The sequence below is a fragment of the Anastrepha ludens genome, chromosome 6 (assembly GCF_028408465.1).
Source record: "Anastrepha ludens isolate Willacy chromosome 6, idAnaLude1.1, whole genome shotgun sequence".
Classification (NCBI taxonomy): Eukaryota; Metazoa; Arthropoda; class Insecta; order Diptera; family Tephritidae; genus Anastrepha; species Anastrepha ludens.
The window spans coordinates 114812286-114834209 of NC_071502.1; the positions used below are offsets into that span (position 1 = coordinate 114812286).

At 33.5% G+C, this 21924-nt stretch overlaps 1 protein-coding gene across 5 annotated transcripts in view; it reads left to right on the plus strand.

Moving 5' to 3' along the window:
- Nucleotides 1–21924, plus strand: part of LOC128866015 (mucin-2-like) — an 88327-nt gene that overhangs the window by 50724 nt on the left and 15679 nt on the right. For 3 of the 5 annotated variants that reach the window (XM_054106472.1, XM_054106469.1, XM_054106471.1), the window contains exons 4-8: nucleotides 1009–1157; nucleotides 1227–1394; nucleotides 1516–1814; nucleotides 1893–2375; nucleotides 5781–6584. In XM_054106472.1, coding sequence (XP_053962447.1) covers nucleotides 1009–1157; nucleotides 1227–1394; nucleotides 1516–1814; nucleotides 1893–2375; nucleotides 5781–6584 — 1903 coding nt within the window. Of the gene's footprint in view, nucleotides 1–1008; nucleotides 1158–1226; nucleotides 1395–1515; nucleotides 1815–1892; nucleotides 2376–5780; nucleotides 6585–12457; nucleotides 15000–19307; nucleotides 19675–21924 lie in introns of all 5 variants that reach the window. The other 2 variants (XM_054106467.1, XM_054106468.1) reach the window with 2 other exon arrangements.

Below are 21924 nucleotides of genomic sequence, written 5' to 3' on the forward strand. Positions count from 1 at the left end.
AAAATATTTAAATACATATATTTAAAAGTAGAAAAAAAAAACAGATTTGAACATTTCAACTTCTTTTGAAAATTTTTCGAATTTCGAAAAAGCCCCTAATTCTGTATTTAATATCTTTAAAAACAGTTAAATCAAGTTATTAGGGCACTTCAACGAACTTCGAAAATATTTCGAACTCGAAAATTTTCCAACTTCAATATATTTATGCAAAAATATTTAAATACTCATATTTAAAAGTAGAAAAAAAAACAGATTTGCACATTTAAACGGCTTTTGAAAATTTTTCGAATTTCGAAAAAACCCCAAATTCTGCATATAATATCTTTAAAAGTAGCTATTATGAATCAAGTTATTAGGGCACTTTAACAAACTTCGAAAATATTTCGAACATCAATAAATTTGTAAAAAAATTAAAGAAGAGAACCTAATTCCCCGGAACACTGTTAAGACCAGGTCCCAGTTATGCGGTTTTCTGCTGAATAAATATTAGGTGAAGAAAAAAGTTCTGCACGTTTTCCGGTAGATGTAGTTAGTGAAAAATTTCTCACGATGTGCATATACATTGCGTCGAGGCTTACTGTACGGCGATCAAAAACTGGAATTATGCTTCAAAAAAACTGTTGAGGAACAGTTCTGTGTTTGGTGAAGCTAGTTGTGCGTTACAGCATTCAAAAATAAAGGTAAAAAGGAAAAAATCGATATATTCTGTCTTATCACTATGACTAAGTGGAAAAGTCGTAGCAAGCTGCAAAGCGGTGAATGCCATGACTCCGTTCGAAAATGTTGATAAAAGCGTTGCGGACCAGCATGTGAGCACTAACTCCATTGCCCAGCAATTCAAGTTTAGTCAGAAAACTGTTTGAAACCATCTACACAAGGATAAATACACCTATGCACATTGCAGCGTCGAAATAAAGAGAAAAAAATTTGAGAACTTTTTACTTCACCTAATATTTGCAAATTTTATAAATTTGCGTACCCATTCCCCACATCTCTACCTCCGTACAGATAACCCAAGAGGCTGGTGAGATAATGATCACATTTCCTTTCGGTTACCATGCCGGTTTCAATCATGGTTTCAATTGCGCCGAGTCAACCAATTTCGCCATGGAACGGTGGATTGAATATGGAAAACGTGCCGTTCAATGTACCTGCAGGTTGGCAATTGCACATACACATGTTAATCCAAGAAACTAATAAATATTGAAAACATATTTTCCATATAGTAACGACATGGTGAAGATCTCCATGGATACATTCGTGAAACGCTTCCAGCCCGATCGCTATCAATCGTGGTTGGAAGGAAACGATGTGGGCCGACATCCCGAAGATCCGCCCAGTGCCATAACCGCTGCGCCATTACCCTCACATTTAGATGTAATATGCAATAAGAAGTAAGTGTGCTATGCCTACCCAGGGGTAGTTAATTTTCGTGTTATTTTTTTTTTTTTTGTTGGCGCTTACTAACATTTTGCTTTCTTTTTCAACAACATCACTGCCATGCGCGGCCCTCAGTCATGGGGCTGGCAATTTACCAATGCACGCATTACATAGAATGAAAAAACAATGTAATCCCACAAAGAAGAAGTCCTTCAAAGAACGCAATCCTGATTTGAATTTAGAGGAGATCCAACAGAATCCCAATATACCCGATGAGGTGAAGGCAGTGCTAAAAGAGAGTGTACTAACGCTCGACGCTGAGGACGAAGAGCCAGCCATAATCGGTGATGGAGAAGCTGAGATAATGAGTCAATTAAGTCCAGCTAATTTGAAAACCAAAAAGGAATTACTCGACTACATTGATGATGGCACAGGTGGGTGCCACATTATATATATTGTATAATCAACTAATTATTTTATATACTATATATATATTTTTTTTTTTTATTCAGATGAAGATGAGGAGGAAGAATTCCGTAAACGCCGTCATAAGCGCAAACATCATTCCGACTATGATGATGATTGGTTTGCCAGTAAGCGGCGCATAAATGCGCGTAATAGCAGCAAAGGTCGCAGTCCGCGCAATAGCAATAAAGACGATCGCTCCATATCGCCGGCATCATCATCATCCTCATCGTCACGCGCACGCCGTCAGCCATGTACAACACCCGGAAAAACGCCACGCAAAACACCAAATCGTAGAAAGAAAGACAATGCCGCCTCTGCCGCAACAACACCTAATGCCTGTGCTTCTACTGCGGCGATAGCGATGGCAGCACCGGAAGCAGTGGCGAGCGTACTGAAAAGCGCCGCTGCAGTTTCGCAAGCACTGGGGAGTCAAAGCAATGGTGGCGCGAGCTCACCATCGGCAATTGATGAAGCGCCAACAGTGGCCGTAACCGTGGCAGCTGTAGCTGCTGCTGATGCGGTGGGAGGTGAGGCAATTAGCGAAATAAAGGAGCATTCACTCTTTATCTCATCCGCAAATGGCTACAGCAAGCAAATGAATAAATCCTAACTGTCCCCATAGAACTCACAAATCATGATTTCCACTTTTTTCCTTTTTTTTTTTTAGACATTTACCAAATACCATACTTTTATATTTAATGCCTTTTTTATTTTTAACATACATACATACAAGCAAGTAACAAATGTATATATATATATATATACATATATTTGCGCATATTTTGTATTTACGCTGATTTTGTTCTCAACATTTGACAAACTCGGCCGAGCATGCGCAAATATAATATGTATTACTGCAAATCTATTCTAATAATAGGACTATGAATAAGTTCGTGCGGTTTTTTTCGAAATTTGAAACTTTATTGACGTAAAATGGTTACAAATTTAATATTCAAAATATTGTCCATCGCTTACTACTACTTTTTCCCATCTTTCTGGCAATTCACGGATTCCCTTTGTGAAAAATTCGGTCGGTTTTGCCGCAATCCACGAATCGATCCATTTTTTGACTTCATCGTAATTACGGAAGTGCTGGTCAGCCAGGCCATGTTGCATCGATCGGAAGAGATAGTAATCGGATGGCGCAAGGTCTGGACTATACGGCGGGTGGGGTAGGACATCCCATTTGAGCGTTTCTAAGTATGTTTTGACCACTTGTGCAACATGTGGCCGAGCATTGTCATGTTGCAAAATAACTTTGTCGTGTCTATCGGCGTATTGCGGCCGTTTTTCTCGCAGTGCTCGGCTCAAACGCATCAATTGTCGTCGGTAGACATCCCCCGTAATCGTTTCATTCGGTTTCAGTAGCTCATAATACACAACACCCAGCTGGTCCCACCAGATACACAGCATAACCTTCAGGCCATGAATATTCTGCGCCGACGTCGATGTTGAAGCATGGCCAGGGTATCCATACGTTGCCCGACGTTTTGGATTGTCGTAATGGACCCACTTTTCATCGCCAGTCACAATTCGATGCAAAAAACCCTTTCTTTTGTGCCGTTGAAGCAGTTGTTCGCATGCCATAAAACGGCGTTCAACGTCTCTTGGCTTCAATTCATACGGCACCCAATGGCCTACCTTTCGGATCATTCCCATGGCTTTTAAACGTTTGGAAATGGTTGATTGATCAACTCCCAAAGTTTTTGCAACCTCTTCTTGTGTTTGAGCCGGATCTTGATCGAGCAATTCCTCCAATTCGGTATCCATGAACTTTGGCGGCGCACCCTCGCGTTCTTCGTCTTCCAAGCCAAAATCACCACTTTTAAAGCGTGCAAACCACTTCTGGCACGTTCGCTCAGATAGAGCATGCTCACCATAAACTTCCACCAAGATACGATGACTTTCGGCTGCTTTTTTCTTCATATTAAAATAATGAAGAAGAATTCCCCGCAAAAACACATTATTTGGCACGAAATTCGACATTTTCAAGTGTGGTAAAAATATTGTTGTTTACGCTTCAAATAAAAAACTTATACTGACGTTTGTGCCTTACGACAGTAGCTCTCCAATGAATGTTTGGAAATGTGGATCGATGGAATAATAATCAAGTTACGCCATCTGTTGTAAAACCGCACGAACTTATAAATAGACCTATTATAATGCAACTTTCAATTATGCAATCATGCGATTCCATCCATTGCAACTTTTCATTACATTTTAGTATTTATTTTAATTTATTAGTCTTTAAGCAATCATTTGTGTTTATTTCATTAACACTTTTATGCAATTGATTTCATTCTTTTATGCAGGATTTTTACAATAATTTAGGTTGTAAATATACACATGAACACTGCGCATACATACATACATGCAGGTATACATATATCCATACATACATACATACATACATATACACGAGTACAATCGTTCATTATAAATATTAATGACTAATTGATAGATAATAGACTAATTTTAAACGCTAGATCCAAAGCAACTTCATTGGAAGAAAATATAATTTTTTTAAATTATGTATATCTTAAACGCTACTCTTTGCCGCCTTTCGTTTCTCTGTGTTGCTTTTAATTCCCTTTTGTGAATTTATTTTTAAAACCGTTTTTCTCCATCTGGTTCTTTTATTTTGTATTACTCGAGCTTTCTTTTTATGAAATCTATTTTGTTTAAAGCGCCTATTTTTGTTTGGCAACTCTAAGCGATATTTAGTGTATATTATATGTTTGTATCTGCTCCGCAGTATAGCGCGCTTGTGCGTTGCGCTCATTTGTGGACTTTGTGGAACTGATTAGACGTTGTCATCACTTGTCAAATTTCTGATTTGTTGTTCTGATATGCTCATCGGAAAAAATATACTTTTAGTGCAAGCGAAAACTGTGTTGTTTGGTCTTTTCTTTCATTTGTTTGGCCCTTTGAAGAATTTGCATAGTCTGGGTATTGGTAAAAATTGAAATATTGGCAAAATTTTTCTTCACTCATTTGTCGACTTGGATTGTATATGCTCGTAGTTTTATTGTTCCTGGGGCTAAGATATTGAATGCAATCGTTGATAGGGAGTTTGACAAAATTTTGGAATTTTTTACGTTGGAGGATTGATAAAGTTATGGGTTGTTAAATGTTCCTGTATGTCCCAAAGATCTCTCAATTATGCGAAAGTGCTTGTTCAGAAGTTTGGGGAGTAGAATTTGGCACTGAAACTGAAGCCATAAAAGGCACAAACAAAAAAGCCGTCGAGATATTTGGTACGCAAAAAAGTTGTATACTCGAATAATAAAAATATTTTTTCTAAAATTAATAGCACCTCGAATTTTGAGCTAGAATTTCCAACCTCTTAAATTCTTGGTGCACATTGTTTGAGTAAAGAAAATAATATTTTAGTAGCATTGTATTCTCTATTCATTGCATCGTCATTTGTGTCTTTGATGGCGTCAATACCTACGCTAGCTGTTCCCATGTAAAAAACTGAATGCTATGGCAATTAAATTTGAGCTTGTGGTTGTATTCTTGATTGACGTGCAGCGTGCAGATAGGCTTTCGCCCTCTTCTTATCCCTACACCACCACTCTGCCACTCTTTCCACCATCATCAACACACCTTTATCCTCACCATAATTTCCACCAAAATCTCTTGCCACCTTTGTGAGCGTGTATCTAACCAGCAAAAAGAAAAACAAAAAACAAAAAACGCAAAATTTAACAATAAGTAAAATTATTGTACATTTTCTAATACATCATTTGAAACCAAAAACAAAGAAACCAAAAATAATCCTTGTACAAAATTTTACAAACGAAAAGAAAAAATCAAAGCGAAATTGTAAAAATTGTACAAAGCAAAATGACCGCTTAAAAATGTGAGTCTTTATGACTTTAGCTATTGATTGTCATAATTGATTGCCTATTTTTCAACACTTCTTACAGGCAGCAATTCAGTAGCCACAAACACAATCGCAAGAGCAGCAGTTGTGGCATCAGCAATTGCTAACACCAGCAGCAACACCGAGTCGGCAGTTGCAGCAACAACAAGTTCTGCTATATCAGCACCCGCACCCGTCATACGCGTGGTGCACAAGCTGAGCGATCAGTTGTGTGTCAACAGCACTGCAACGGGCAAAAGTAATATTAATAATAATAATAACAATAACAACGATCTCCCCTCCGTACCGCCAGTGTTGCATTTTATGCAACCCTCACGCAAATTCGAGGGTAAAATACCAAAAATCAGTCAGCAAATCAATTTGCAACACCCAGAACTGATCATAATGCCATCCACATCGAACGCTGCTGCCTCTACGGCTGTTGCCAACACCACCACAACCGCCATAACGGCGTCTAGTCAACAGCAACAGCTCGAACAGGAGCAACAGCAGCAGTTGCAGCAACAGCAACAACAACAACAAACAATTGTTTATACAACCATGTTGCCTGCGGCAAGCACTCTGAATGGCATTGCTGCTCAGCAATCGGGGCAGCAGCAAACCCAATATATTACGATACCCGCCTCGTCGGCGTCAAGTGGCAATACTACAGACGGCACTGTCTATCAGCTGCAAAGCGAGATTGTTTGTGATGCGGCGACATATCAGCAACATCAGCAGCAGCAGCAACAACAACAACAGCGTCAACAACAGCAGCATGGGCAGCAGCAGCAGCAGCAACAACAATTGACTGCCCAAAGCATCAACGGCAATACGATTGCGGTGACGTCGTCCGCTGCAGCGCAAGGTAGGTTCTGCCCCACAAAACGTGGGAATGTCGATTTGTTTAGTTATTTGTTGTGTGTAAAATGGTTTTGATTTGATATTAACAATTTTTTGATTTAAATTATTTGTGTGTTTGTATTTGTATTATTTAAATGTAGTTGTCTTTGCTTTTATAACCTTTAATCCTAACTTAATTCACGTTTGGCATTTCTTTGGTTAAAACTAATGGATTTACTAACACTGACAGCTCGCTCATATTATTATATATTTTTTTGTTTTTCCTCCGATTTCAAAGGCAGTTGGTTTTGTGGGAAACTAGGAAAATATGTTTTGACTTAGCTCTTCGTTTTGGAAAGATCGAACTGCATACCGATTCGATGATGCATTCACATCTTATCGCTTACAGAATTGAAATGAAATAACACTCGTTTGCTGAAAGAACGTCCTAACTCAAAAAATAAAAAAAGTCCGAGCAAAACGGCTTCGAAGATCTCAATTTACTGTGACACCCTAAATAAAAGTTATTTAATTAATTAACATAAACGAAAAAAAAGAAACAGAAGTAGAAAAAGACAAATTAACAGAAATTGAAACATAAGAAAGTAACGGAAATACAAAAAAAATTAAAAAATATCTGAAGTAGAAAAGTAAAAAATTAACAAATATAAAGAAAATTAATAAAATAAAAAATAAACAGAAATAAAAACAAAAATTAACATTAATTTAAAAAAAAACATAAAAATTAACCGAAAGAGAAAAAAGTTTAGATAAATAAAAAAAATGAACAAAAATAAAAAATTCTAAATTTAGATAAATAAAAAAAAAACAATAAAAACTAACAGAAATAACTAAATAAAAAACTAACAGAAATAAAAAAAAAAAATTAACCGAAAGTGGAAAAAAGAATAAAAAGAGAACAGAAATAAAAACAAAAATTAGCAGAAATGGGGAATAAACAAATAAAAAATTAGCAGAAATAAAAAAAATTAATCGAAAGAGAAATGTAAAATTTAAGATCAATATAAATAAAAACTAAACAGAAATGAAAACAAATAAAAATTAACAGTAAAAAGGGACAAAAAGTGGACAGAAATAAAAACCAAAATAGAAAAAAATAAAAATGAACAAAGGAAACTTAATACAAAATTAATAGAAATAAAAGAATAAAAAATGAACAAAAAAAAAAAACAAAAATTAGCAGAAAATAAAATTAAAAAATTTAAAATTAACCGAAAGGGGGAAAATATTAAAAATTTAAAGTTAAAAAATTAACAGAAATAAAAAAAACAAAAATGGAAAAATAGACAGAAATGAAAAAATAAACAGATATAAAAAAATTAACAGAAAAGCTAACGGAAATAAAAAAAATTTAAAAATAAAGAAAAATTAAATAAAAAATTAAAAAAATAAACAAAAATAATCTAAACACGAAAATTTATATGAAAATATTCACACTTCCTGCTCAATAAAACCAACTGTCTTTTATGTGTTTTCATCCATTTATAATTTATTTTGAATGTTTAATGATTTCGTTTTTATTATTAACTTTTTGAGGCAATATTGCGTACATACTAAAATCGAAATCCACTTAATTTTTGTTCATTCGCTTCCACAAAAAAAATCCAAGCTGCTACTGCAATACTTGCGTTTTCTTCAATATTTCTCAATTCCCTCTGCTTTACTAATACGCAAAGTTTTACATATTTTTCCATAAGCTAGAAAAAAAGTTATTTTTTTACTAGTACTGTTATTAAAATTTGCGCAGTATAGCTAACTTGTTGTTGCTGACATTTCTCACTTTTTTGTAGTCTTTCCATATTAAGACCAAAATGAAATGTTGATTAAATTGTTAAAATACTTATTTGTTATGATTCAGTCTAAAAACAAAAACTAAAGCGCAGCCACCCTTAAAAAGAGTTTTCTAATATAACATTTTTCGTATTGTTTCCTGACTCGTAAGTCTAAGTTTAACCATATTTTTTGTTGGCTTTTATTTTTTTTAATGTGAATTTTCGCAAAGACAAATGCAATAATAACAGCTAAAATTGTTTTTACATATTTTTGGTCTACCTTTCACGCATTTTATATTTCATTTACTTTCGATTCTTCAAAAAACAAAAAAAAAATCAAAATAAAGTTTTAGTCCGACAGCTGATCAGTGCCAGAAATTCGTAAGTTCCTTACAAAACCAATTTGTTCGTAACACATTTTTATCTACAACATAAGCAAAACTGAATCACTGTCACAATTAATATTCTATCCCAACAATTGAGTTTCATTTAATTTTACTCGACTGCATTTTTTTCTGTCGCACTATTATTTTTATGAGCAGCAATACTTGCGCTAATGACTTTAGGGTGGTCACTAAAAGTTAAATGTAATTTTCCATCACAATACACAGCGAATTTTTTTTTTCTTTTTCCAAACGAGAAAAGGGTTAAACTACAAAAAAAATTCTTGTTTTCGAGTAGTTTTTCCCACAGAGAAAAAAGAAATCTGTGTGTTTTCATAAAAATATGTGTACGCCCTCACAAAACGACATTTTTTAAAAAAATATATTTTTGTTTTTCTACCAAATCTAATACAGTCCTCATTTGAAAACATTTCTTCACTAACTTAAGGCAACGATTTTTGAGTTAAAACACAATCGAAAACAAACAGCGTAAAAAATAAGTGAACAGAAAACACGCCAAATCGCATATTGAGCAGCAACTTTATAACAAAATTGAAAAAAATGAACATTTATAATATTTTTGAATAAGTTTTTATTTATTGTTACTATCTCTTTTGAGTTGTTATTGTCTGAAAAAGATAGTTTTTTATGTACACTATTATTACCTTGTTTCATTTTTTTTTTATTTATTTTACAACTTTAGTTTTAAGTAATTTTTGTAAAACTCTGGTACGATCTTTTGATTTAAGTAGTTTTCGAATTGCCAAACGTTTTTTCTCAGACGATTGCTACCTATACTTCCTCTAGTATTTATCTTTTTTCATTTCTATACAAATTTCAATGCAACAAAAGCAATTTACAATCAAACCACTAGTGTTCATTTTTTTTGCCAACAAGCGATGAGCAGAAAATATGCAAAGCGTGCCACAGGAAGGCGATTCTGAAGTGATATAGCGCGGAGTCTCTTGCCACCGGTGAAGCATCTAACCGCCCGCGATGAATTAGAAAGAATTAGAAGAAAAAATGCCCATCAATAATTTCATCTTTTTTGTGAAATATAAAATCGAAAAATTTATAAAGAATCCTGCAAGATTAATTTACATTGAATAAAGTTGGAAAATGTAACGAAGAGGATGCACTCAAAAAGCACTTTCTTATAATCACTTTTGTAAAATGTCACACTGGACTGCAAATGTTTCAAAAAATTTTGGTATAGGTAGATAATATAGATTCTTTACTCGCATTTTCACCGTCTCAGAAAAAGTTAAAGTAAAAAAATATAAGACTTGGAAAAATTTCTTGTTCCAGGAAATCCATCTCAGTTCCGCTTATATTATGGAATGCAGAAATTGCAGAAAAAATTCGGATTTGCGCCATAACGAAAAACAACTTTCATGCGGAAAAAAAATTTCATGCCAAAAAGTACAATAATAAAATTCAAGTAGTAATAGATTTTGTCATGTAAAAAAAAAACAAAATAATAAAAAAAACCACAATAATAATAATATATAAGCAATTAAGAAATTTAAATGAATAAAAATTAACAGAAATAAAAACAAAAATTAGCAGAAATGAAAAATAAAAAATAAACAGAAATAAAAAATTAATAGAAATAAAAAAATTAACCCAAAGAGAAAAAAATTTAAAATTTAAAATGAAGATAAATAAAAAAAAAAAAATAAAAATTAACTAAACTAAAAAAAAATCAACAAATATAAAATATTAACACAAACAAATCTGTAAAAAATTAACAGAAATATAAAAATAAACCGAAAGAAAAAAAAATTAAAATTTAAAATGAAGATAAATAAAAAAATAAAAATTAACAGAAATATAGAAATAAATTTTAAAATAAAAAAATTAACCGAAAGAAAAAAAGTTAAATTTAAAATGGAAATAAATATAAAAACAAAATTTAACAGAAATAAAGAAAATAAATTTTAAAATAAAAAAAATTAACAGAACTAAAAAAGTAACAGAAATAAATAATAAAAAGTAATAATAATAATAGTAAAAAAAAATAATAATAATATAAAAACAATGGATTTCGAATACATCAATAAACAGCCAAAAAAGTATTAGTTGTACTCTGGAAAATTAGGGGAATTGAAATAAATAGTTGCAACACACAGAGATGCCACATAAAAGAATCGAATGTTGTTGTTGTTGTTGAACTAGCATAAACATTCTCCCTAAAAGTTTGGGGAATGCTGCTGTTCGGGTAGACAATTAGAGAGTATTCACACAATAATTCAATTTCAAAAATATTTTGAAAGATATGAACTTAAATAATAGCAAATAATATTTTCCTAAATAAGAAAGCTAAATTTAGTCACTTGTCAGGTCTACGATAGCGGAATTGTAGGGTTTATAGCATAGAGTATAGGACAGTTACTACAGTAGCATACATTTTTATGGAGAGTATTTTTCTACCATGAATTCTAGGCCTCTGAATGAGGTTATCGGAGTCCAATCACAGTACACGAAGAGCTTCAGTTAGCGCGCATGGCCCGAGTTAACCTGACACAATTCGTTCTGAATACTGTAGTACTCGTATATAAGATTCCTATTTATCCAGAATTGACCCTGACATATAATCGGCGTGTGAGTACATACTCATCCAACACCTTTCCGCCGTTGGGGCCCCACTCTGTTGAATCAATTCGTTTTCTAAACCTACCCTTAAATTCGGTTGTTATCGACCACTGCTGCCTTCGCCGATAAGCTTTTACAACTACAACAATAAGGACAACATGGTGGGGAGTGTTTTAAACTGTTATTATCACCATCATCATAAATTCCTAGAGTTCCAGTGTAGAACATAGGGCCACAAACTGTTATGATAACAGCAACCAGTGACTACAGAATACAGTTGATTTTTGGCAACTTTTTTTGTTGATAGTAATGGCTGTTTCTTCCATAGAAAAAAATTTCAGCTTGTATTTGAAATGAAGAAAGCGGCCACTCAGCGAAAAAAACTGTCATAAATCAACGGTATGCTGCAGTCACTTGAAACTTGCACTTTATTAGACTAAAATTCAGTGGGTTATAAAACTGAATATCCAGAAAAATTCTAGAAATTCTAGTTAAAAATAGATTTTAATGAAATTTTTAAAAATGTTCTATAAAATTTGAGACGCGTTGCGTTATATGGTTTTTGCTGTTGTATTAACCGTATTTTTACAAAATCTAGTGGTGTGCTTATAATTTTGAAACGGTGTGTATATGAGAAGAATTAGTAGGAATACGAGTTAATAGTGGTTAGGGCAGGTCTAGGAGTCTAAATAAAAGTTGTTTAAAGTTATAACTTAGCAAAAAAGGATAAGAAAAACATTAATCTTAACTACGGCACTAGTTTCATTTGGATTGTAAAAAAGTTGCACGTTGCTATTGAAATTATCTACTATTCTCAAAATTTTACTCTCTTAACGATTGTTTCTGCAGTTTCACTCACTTTTGAATTATTTCATTTGATACCTTCGCTGTCCTCTTTTTCATATTCACTTTTTAAACGTAAATTATGTTAATTACTAGTTTGCGCTGTGAAAGCATTGTTGAATACACGATTTTTTATCTAAAATATTAGTTTTACTTCTTGTATTTTTTGTTTTTTTTTTTTTGTTTTGTAAAAACAAAAACATTCAAACAAAAATCGCAAAAACTGGAAACGAAAAAGATTATTTACATTTATACACATTTGAAACCAATTTTTAAAAATTAAGACAATGTGGTCACCACTATTAGTTCGTCCCCTATACTGCTCACCTCCACCACCGCCGCCGCCGTCGCTGCCGCCAACAACAACCAACACCATCAATTCCACCTTCAACCACAACACCACCACCACAATTCTGCTGCTGCCTCCACATCCACATACACCACAACAACAACCACTGCCACACCGCTCACCACCATCAAAACCGAGTATGATGATGAACCGAAGCACATTGTGGTCAACGGCGATGGCACCACCACCACGCTGCAGGCGCAGTCGCAGCCTCAGCCCCAATATCACTACATTACGACGACAGGCGAAGATGGACAAACTCCGACCACAATCGTCTTCGAAAACTACAACGGTGAGGTCACCGAAGTTAATGGTGGCGGCGCCACGACGATTATTAAATTCGAAGGCGACGACAGTGAGTACCAGGAGTTCCGTGTGATAAAGCACGAGGACGATGGTACGAATGGCATAAATAATGATGCCACATCATTGGAACAACAACAACATCAAACGGCGCAGCAGCAGCAGCAACAAACACAGTTCACTTACAAAACTATAACGAAACACGACGAAGAAATGAATCAAACCATAACTGACACGATTGCGGTGCCCACGAGTGGCGTAGCAGCGATACCGCCACAAAAGCAGAAACGAAAGCGAAAAACGCGCCTAATTTCGCCGGACGAACAGGGCGAGTATTTAGAGCGAATGTCAGTGCGTGGCCTGGACATACAGCGTTACGAACATATCATTGATGGCGTGTCGTACTGTCTGGTGTGCGCCAAGAATGACGTTTTCAAGACCTTCAAGAACAAGTACAGTTTTCAGCGACACGCTTATCTGTTCCACGAGGGCGATAATCGTAAAATTTTCGCCTGCCCCATTTGCCATAAGGAGTTCTCACGCCCCGACAAGATGAAAATGCATAAAAAGGATAAACATGGCGATATGCCGGTACCCGACGGTAATCTTACTCCAGCGGCAACACCAGTGAAACAAGCATCCGATGCGAATTCTGCTAAGCGCTCGCGTTCCACAAGTACGCGCACGCCACGCTCGCGAAAGCCGCGTGCCAACATCGTAAACATGCCAACACCCAATAGCAGTAGTAGTGAAGAAAACGCTGTGGAAGCGAAGCGCAAGCGTCTGGCGCAGATTGATAGCGTTTTGGATGTGGTACAGCAACAAGCCTCCGACGCGAATACGTCCCATGAGCAGACGTCTACTGTGAACATACAACTGCAACAGCAATCAAGCGCACAGCAGGCGCCACAGCAAGTACAGGTACAACAACAACAGACGCTACCGCCCATCGATTTGAGTGGCATGATTTTGCCAGGTGGCGCACAGTTGGCGTTGGCCAACCCTGGCGCTACGTCCGCACTTTTGCAGCAGCAACAACGTGCCGTCCAACAACAGCAGCAGCAACAGCAGCCACACACACCGCAGCAACATATCGCATTGGCTGCGCAAACAACACAAGTGCTGCAGCCGTCAGCAACAGCCGCTACTGGCACTAGCGCCGGTGGCACCACTCTTATCTATTCCAATCAAATTGATTTGCAGCAGGCGTTGCTGCAGCAACAGTTGCATGGCCAGAGTATTATGATACAGGATCAGGCAGGTAATTTGGTGCCATTGCAGTCGCTGCAGGCGCTAAATGCGACAACCGCGCTAGACGGTACACAAACGATTTACACCACGCAACCCGCGCGTCAGGCGCAGCCACCACAGCAACTGCTGCAGCCGACGCACCAGACCGCGGTAGGTACACCGGCAAGTGCCTATCAGGGCGCGACGCAGCAGCACATACAGCTGCAAGCGTTGCCAAGCGCCTCGCCGCAAGAGACTATCATCACGACAACATCACCTGCTGGCCAATCGCAGCAGCAGCAACAGCAACAGCTAAAAACGGAAACGCAGCAGCATACAAATACAATCGCGACGCAACAACAACAACAGCACTACGAGCTGGAGAATGTCGCTTATCTGTCGTCGACAGCCACGACCCCTGCGCCAACGGACCAACAACAGCAGCAGCAACAGCAACACCACGTCATCGGCACTGTACAAAGCTATCAGATACTCACGCCGGATGGCTTACAGAGCTACCCCACCGCCACAGCGACAACAACCAAATTGGAGGCAAGCGATCTGGCGGAACTCTGTCCCTACACCTCAATGGCCAACACCACGCCGCATTATACGTTCACAACGCATGCGGGTCATCACGGCGCGACGGCGGACGCGCAGCAGCTGCACCAGCAGGTGGCCGGTGTTACTACTAGTCACACCCAACAGCAGCATCAGTTGACGGCGGGTGGAGGAGGCGGTGGCCAGCAGCAGCAGTCACAGCAGCATCATGCGCAGCAACACCACTTCATGGAGTTGAAGAACGATTTGCTCATTAAGAGTGCGGCAGACGCATACGCGTTGGACGCAAGCTCTATGTATCACCTGCCTTTCTCGCCGTCGTCGATGATTAGCACGGTGAACGACGTGAATGCGCCGTCGCTGCTCGAAACCAAAGAAATTAGGTAACAAAAAAGTTTATACGCACATTTCTTTATTATTAGTTATTAGTTTTTTTGTTTTTGTGTATTTGTACAAGTAATATTTGCAAAGTTTGTAGGAAAATGCAAATGAAGTATATCGTAGAAATTTGAGTATGAAACAACTGATTTTAATATAACTTTTTTAGACTGTTGTTATTGATTTACAGCGCTGCGATTGCCTGACTGCCTGCCAAAACTATCGCCGGCGTCTGTGCCAACGCTAACAAGAGAAAGAAAGCAAAAATATATTGTACTAAAAGTGTTAGAATTTGTTTCTTGATTTCTCAGTATTCATTTATTACTGTAATGCTAACAAAAAAAAAATAATAATAATTAAATATATAAATAAAAAAAGTAATAAGTGCTTTGTATTGTATTCAGATTTATATTAGCAACTGTTTTACATTTTATATAATTTGTTACGTTGATCACTTTTAGTTAAAAAAAAGTTGTAATTATTTTTTGTTGTTTTGTTTGTATGGTAATATTGTAAGACTTGAAGAGTATTTATTTTTATCAATGTACAATATACAAAACCGTCGAACGCTGTTGAACTTGTGCGGCATCAAATAAATATGTATGTCAGTGCGTTGTATTGTTGCTGCCCCCTTTTTCTGCTACTTACAGTCTATCACAACACTTTTACTCTCTGCAAACGCTACACTATACTATATAAGTATGTAAACAAGTATAATATAAAAGTTGGATATACGGTTTCATTTGATATACTGTTTATTTGAAAAGCTTATGCAACGATTGTGTTTCTTATAATAATTATTTTTTTTTATTTTATATTTTTTTTTACTTAAAAATTGCTTGATAGTGAGGCACTCTTGGAATAGAAGAAGTTCCAAAAGATAAATAAGATTTTAAAACTTCAGTGCCAAATCAGCTTAACATTTTTTTCGATTTTTTTTATCTGCGCTAGTTGGTAAAGTTTTGTTTATATTTGTGATACTCTAGGAACACAGGGCACAGCAAGCTGGCTTTATTGCTCTTTTACTTTTGGGCTGTGTTGACGAAAATGCCGAAAAAGTTAAAATTCGGCGCTTCTTTTCTTGTCTTTACTTCGAATTTTCGTTTCAATTTTGTGTGTATGAAATTTGATGAAACATTAAATTTTCACACATCGCCTAACAATCCCTCTCAAAACTAAAAAAAAAACATAAATAAAAAAGTTAATTTTAATTTAAAAAAATTTTGTTTATAATGTAAAAATTTTTGTTGTATTTTTTATATTTTTTTGTTGTATTTTTTATATTTTTTTGTATTTTTTAATTATTTTAATTTAATTATTTAAATTTAGTTATTTAAATATATTAAATTAAATTTTTAAATTGAAAAAATTAATTAAATTAAAAAATAAAAAATAAAATAAAAAAAAGTACAAAAAAATACAATAAAACATTTTAGATAAAAAATTTTTTTTTATTAAAATTAACTTTTTTTTAACTTAAAATCAACTTTTTTATTTAAATTTTTTTTGTATAATTTTTTTATTATTATTTTATTTTTTGTATTTTTTTTGTAATTTTTTATTTTGATTTTTTTTGTTTTTAGTTTTGAGAGTTAAAATTAAAAAAAAAAAAATTATATTCAGGGTCCCTAAAAAAGTGTAAATAATTTTTTAAGGACCACCCTAATATTCATACATATGTAAATGAAAATGAATGCTAAGCGGCATGACTTCCACTTCAACGTCAATTTGAAGTGGGCTCTTTTTTTAATTTTAATTTTTTGTTTTTTACCTGACCTCGTTTCAAGCCAGCGCAATAAAATTACCTTAAAAAGTATGAGAGATGTCTAGAAAGCCTATTTGTCAAATTGCGCAGAAGGAAGAGCAGTTGAACGATTCTGATTTTCTTTTTTTGGATATTTATGAGAAGAAATAAAAGGAGAAGATCAAAGATAAAAAAATTAATTAATTAAATTTTAAAATGTTAGCGGTATGCGTAAATATTAAATAAAATAAAGAAAAAAAACAGGTGTCTAATTTTTTTAGCCTAGAAAATGGTCATAAAGAAAAAAATTTAAATTTTTGAGCCATCTTAATGTTCATAGAAAAAACCTGTTTTGTTTTTAGTCCATCCTAATGCACATAGAAATTTCACCAACACAGTTCAGAGAATGTGAAGAAACATTGAAGCTGATTTGGCCGCGTCTAGGTGTTTTTAAAAATATTTTAACTCAAACATTAGGGGTATTCACGAAGTTTCCTTTTTTTTTTCAATTCGAAAAAACTACAATCTTGCCTTAAATTGTTTAGTTATAATCTCAGTTTAGTTTTTACCACCGTTTTTCTCCTTCAATAAGTAGTTCCGAAACAACGACCAATGGTTTATGTTGTCGTTGAATGGCGCATGTGAACCTTTTTTATGGCAGCCCGTACTGGGAACTGTACAATTTTTCGATAGGTTTTAAAGCGTCTTGCTCTAGATATTAGAAGCGAAACCACACACAATCAACCATTTTTCTAATATTCCACATGCATTCGTTTTGACGGTCTTCTATTTATTATAATTTTGGTGCTTTGATTTTATTACTATAATTGACCGATTGCGGGAACACCTCTATTATGGTATTTATATGATTAACTCTCTAAATTTCCTCTAGAAAATAAATTGCTTCAAAAAAGCTTTGATATTTGCCTTTTGTTAAACCTAATTTTTAATATTTTTAATGAGTTTTTGATTGCTTGTGAGTTTTAAATTTTATTAGTTCATCGTGTTTAAAAACTCTTCTTTTTTTACACAGAGATGTAACTCAGAAAATGGGTTTTTTTTTCGTTTTGAAAAAACTTGCTTATCAGAAAATCTATATTATTTGAAAAAATGTAACCCCTGTTTTGGGCAAAAGATTCAAATTCTTTAAGGTGTTTATTACTTTTTTGCGTAAGCTTCCTTTTAGTGTTGGTTGGCATTGAAAAGAAAAAGTGTGATTTATTTATTTTATTGTTTTTGTGATTTATTTTTATTTGCGTCTATTGCAGCAATTATTTAGTAAAATAATATCAAAAACTTTATTGCCATTTTTATTAACAACAATGTTTTAATAATTTTACTAATTTTTTAATTCAATTTTATTATTCGATGCGGACATATTTTATTTTATTTGGAATGTAGATTTTTGATTCAGTTTTAATTTTTACTTTCTGCAAGTTTTAGTTGGTTATTGGCATTGCTTTTCGTATTGTAACACGATAAGTTGAGTTTTGCTCTTTTTTTAGTTTTATAATTTAAAAAATTTACATTTAAAAAGTTGCAATTAAAATTTTTTAGTTGGTTATGTGCACTGCTTTTCGTACTGTAGCACGTTCGATGAGTTGTTTTTGTTTTGCTCTTTTTTTTTTGTTTTTTTTTAACGGTTTGTTTGCTCATTTTTAGTTTGTTTTTTCTGTTTTTTTTCCTTCTTTTTTGTTTTTGCTGTTTTTGCTAGTATTTTTGCAGATTCTGTAATTCGCTTCAGCGTGAATTTCATTGCAGTTTCCAGAAAATTTCAATGAAATTCGTTCGCCAGTCAATTGTAGAGCCTGCCAGTTAAAATAGGTATATGTAAACTGGCAGGCTCTACAATCGATTTATTTATTTTTATTTTTGGGCTTTATTATTTTTAACATTTCTTAATCGCTCAAACTTTTGCCGTCAAAAAGTAGTAAATGAAACGTTAATAAATAAGCAACTTGAAACTAAATAACTTTGCATAACTACAAAATACTATCGATAAAGCATCAAAAATGTTGCATATTTCTAAGCGCGCAATTAATTTACTTTGGCGATTAGGATTTTGCGATAGCGGCGACCAACTATTCTGCTGGTTGTTGTGCGTTGAATATTTTAATTTTTTATTAAATTTTTTAGTCGCTAACTCCTCGTTTAGTCATTCGAATTTGCTAAAAATGAGTTTTAAAAATATTTATGTATGTTTGTACCTGTAGTTGTATGTACTTGCGCATACTTGTTGAGTTACTTTGACTTTTTTATGTTAAATTCATTTGATTCAAATTTAATTTCCATATATTATGAAACACAATTTTTGTTAAAACAATTAATTTAATTGATTTTTTTTTTGTTTTCTTCTCTTTTTCTTGTTTTCATTTTCTTTGTTGTTATATAAAAATATGTAACTATGCATAATGACCGATTTCTACAACTCATTCACGACTGCGATCAATCAACCGAAAAATATGTCCAACTCATGCGCTCACCCACACAAACACACACACACACATGTATATATACGCAACTGAATAAATATTACAATACAAAAAAAATAAATTAATTGAATTCGCAGTTACGATATCACCGAGGCGGTTCTGTTAGCACTGTAATAAATAAATCGTACTCTGTAAGTGCTGCAAAGGACGAATTATCAAGAAAAAATAAAAAAGGAAAGGAATTATGACAGGTTGATATTTTTCGCAAGCATATCTTACATGCAAATATATTACAATTACAAAAAACGCTATGCACTCACAAAAAACATAAACAACAAAAAAAAAACGCGAGTGTGCGTACCTCGCATCATAGAGTCGCCGCAAGCTAAAATTTCGATAACGCCCGTCGATTAACATATAATATTTATTTATATTAAACTTATTTTCGCATTCTTGCCAACATTTGCTGCATACTACTACTATCAATAAAAAGTTTTACCAAAGGTATGTCTTTTCATTTCAAAAATTAATTAAGTTTTTTGTTTTCGTATCTTTTTCGTGTTAACGCTTGTAGTTGATGACGTCTTCCAACCAGTTGATCCCGTTTTTGTCTTGTTTGCTCTAGGATTTTCCATGTTACCTTCGGCTGAAAATGTGTATTGGGATGTTTAAGTTCGAGTACTGTAACTTAGGATATTTGTGTTGTTTACGATTTGTGCAAGGCTGCAGAAAGTGTGCAAGTCGAGAGCGCTCAGCTGGTGTCGAATCGAGTTTCGAAACGTATTAAATGAAGTAACGGATGAAGCAATTTAATCAAGTTTCAATCGCAAGTTGCTTTTGCTGGAGTGAGTCAATCGAGGAAAGAGTTGCTTTAAGCTCGATTTGTTTCTTTTTTTTCTTAGATTTTCTCCTAAATTTGAGTGTATTAGAGATAGGGCCTCACTTGCTTCTAAATTGCGGGAATCCCTTTTAAGAACCGTGTTTTGCTTTTTGAATTCTATCTCTAAATTCGTATGATGTATTTATCGAACGAATTGTGCCTCGCTAAAAACTGTCATCTCTCCACGTTTGTAGTGTAAAATTGCTAGACTTTTTTGATCCGAAATGTTGTATGTGTCTTCTTAACCTTTTCTGCAATTTAGATATAAATTCGTCGTATGTATGTATGTATGGATGTCCGCCTGCTTTTAGCCTATTCGTTCTAATAAACTTAGATTATAACTGATTTTCTAATGTTTTAACCGTTTTTCTGAATAGCGCAAAAAGTTTCTGATTGTGTCTTCCGCGTTCCTATTCAATCTAGGGATTATTGAATGCTTCTGCTGTGTTTAAATTTTTGGGATTAAATCGAAATTATTTTTATTATATATTCGATGGAAATTTTTTTTCTTTATTTTATTGGCATTTTTTTACGTTACTAATTTATTTGAATAGCCTTAATATTACGCCCACATTACACAATTTATTAACTTTTTTATTTTTATTCTTTATTTATTTCATTAAAATCCAACAATTCATACTAAGGAATGCGCATTTATCATTTACACACTCACCCGTGCAAAACATTTTCTGTTTTGCTTGTATGTATGTATGTTTGTATGACATAAAATTATTAAACGCATTAAAAACATGAAACCAAATTTGATTAACACTAAACGTTTTTAAAATTAAAGCAATTTTTTTTTTTTTTTGAAATTTGACATATTTTAATATAGTTTTTTTTTACGCTTTGGTAAACAAAAAATATAAAAAGATTTAAGTTTTACGGCGTTAAGGTAAACAAAGCATAAATTGCTCTGTTTTTTGTTTTTAAACAAAAGAATTTAAATATACCTACATAACACCGGAAATACAAAATCCTTTCATTAATTTTTTGTTTTGTTTTTTTTTTGTTTCTTGCATCATACTCTTCCTTTTGAACTAATACATTTTAATATTATGTTATCATTTATTGCTCAACTGACCCAAAGTGTAGATAAAAAATATTTTTAATAATAATAAGTTTTGAGTTTATTAAATTTATTTGTTTTTTATGTTCCTATATCTACAATAAACCGATTGCTTTTATCATCCAACACTTGCAAATCATAGAAACTGGGGCTGAGAAGTTGATCAATCTACGCATAAATGTATTTAAAAAAATATATATATTTTTCAAATAATTTAGGGCAATGATGGCTAAAATTTCTAATTAAACTTTTCTAGTATTTAGCAAGAAAGGAATATCAAAAGTACATAGAAAAAATATATATTTAAGAAAAAATAATATTTAAAAATAAAATTAATTAATTCATCAGAAAATTTAAAAAATATATATCTTATCTAAAATAAGTGGTTGCATTGGATTGTATAATTCCATTCGATAAAAAAAATTTTTAATTTTAAATTTAAAAAAATTTTTTTTTCATGAAATCATACTGTTAATTGAATTCAAAACTAATACAAAGTAAGATGAATCGCGTAATTTATGTATTCAAACTCATTCAATCGATAAAATTTTTTGAAAACATAATCGTGTTTTAAGTATAATCTATTTAAAATAAACTGCAGCAATTCTTATTATTTAAGGTAAAATATAAATTAGCGATTAATGTTTTTTTTTTATTAATTTATCTTTAATTTTATTTGCTTTAAAAACAGAAATAAGTTCACAATTAATCTAAATTGAGATAAATGAAATGATTTCCTTCATTCATTCCCTTCGAATCTTCTCCTGACTACATCACTTATTCAAATATTATAATAATTATTAAT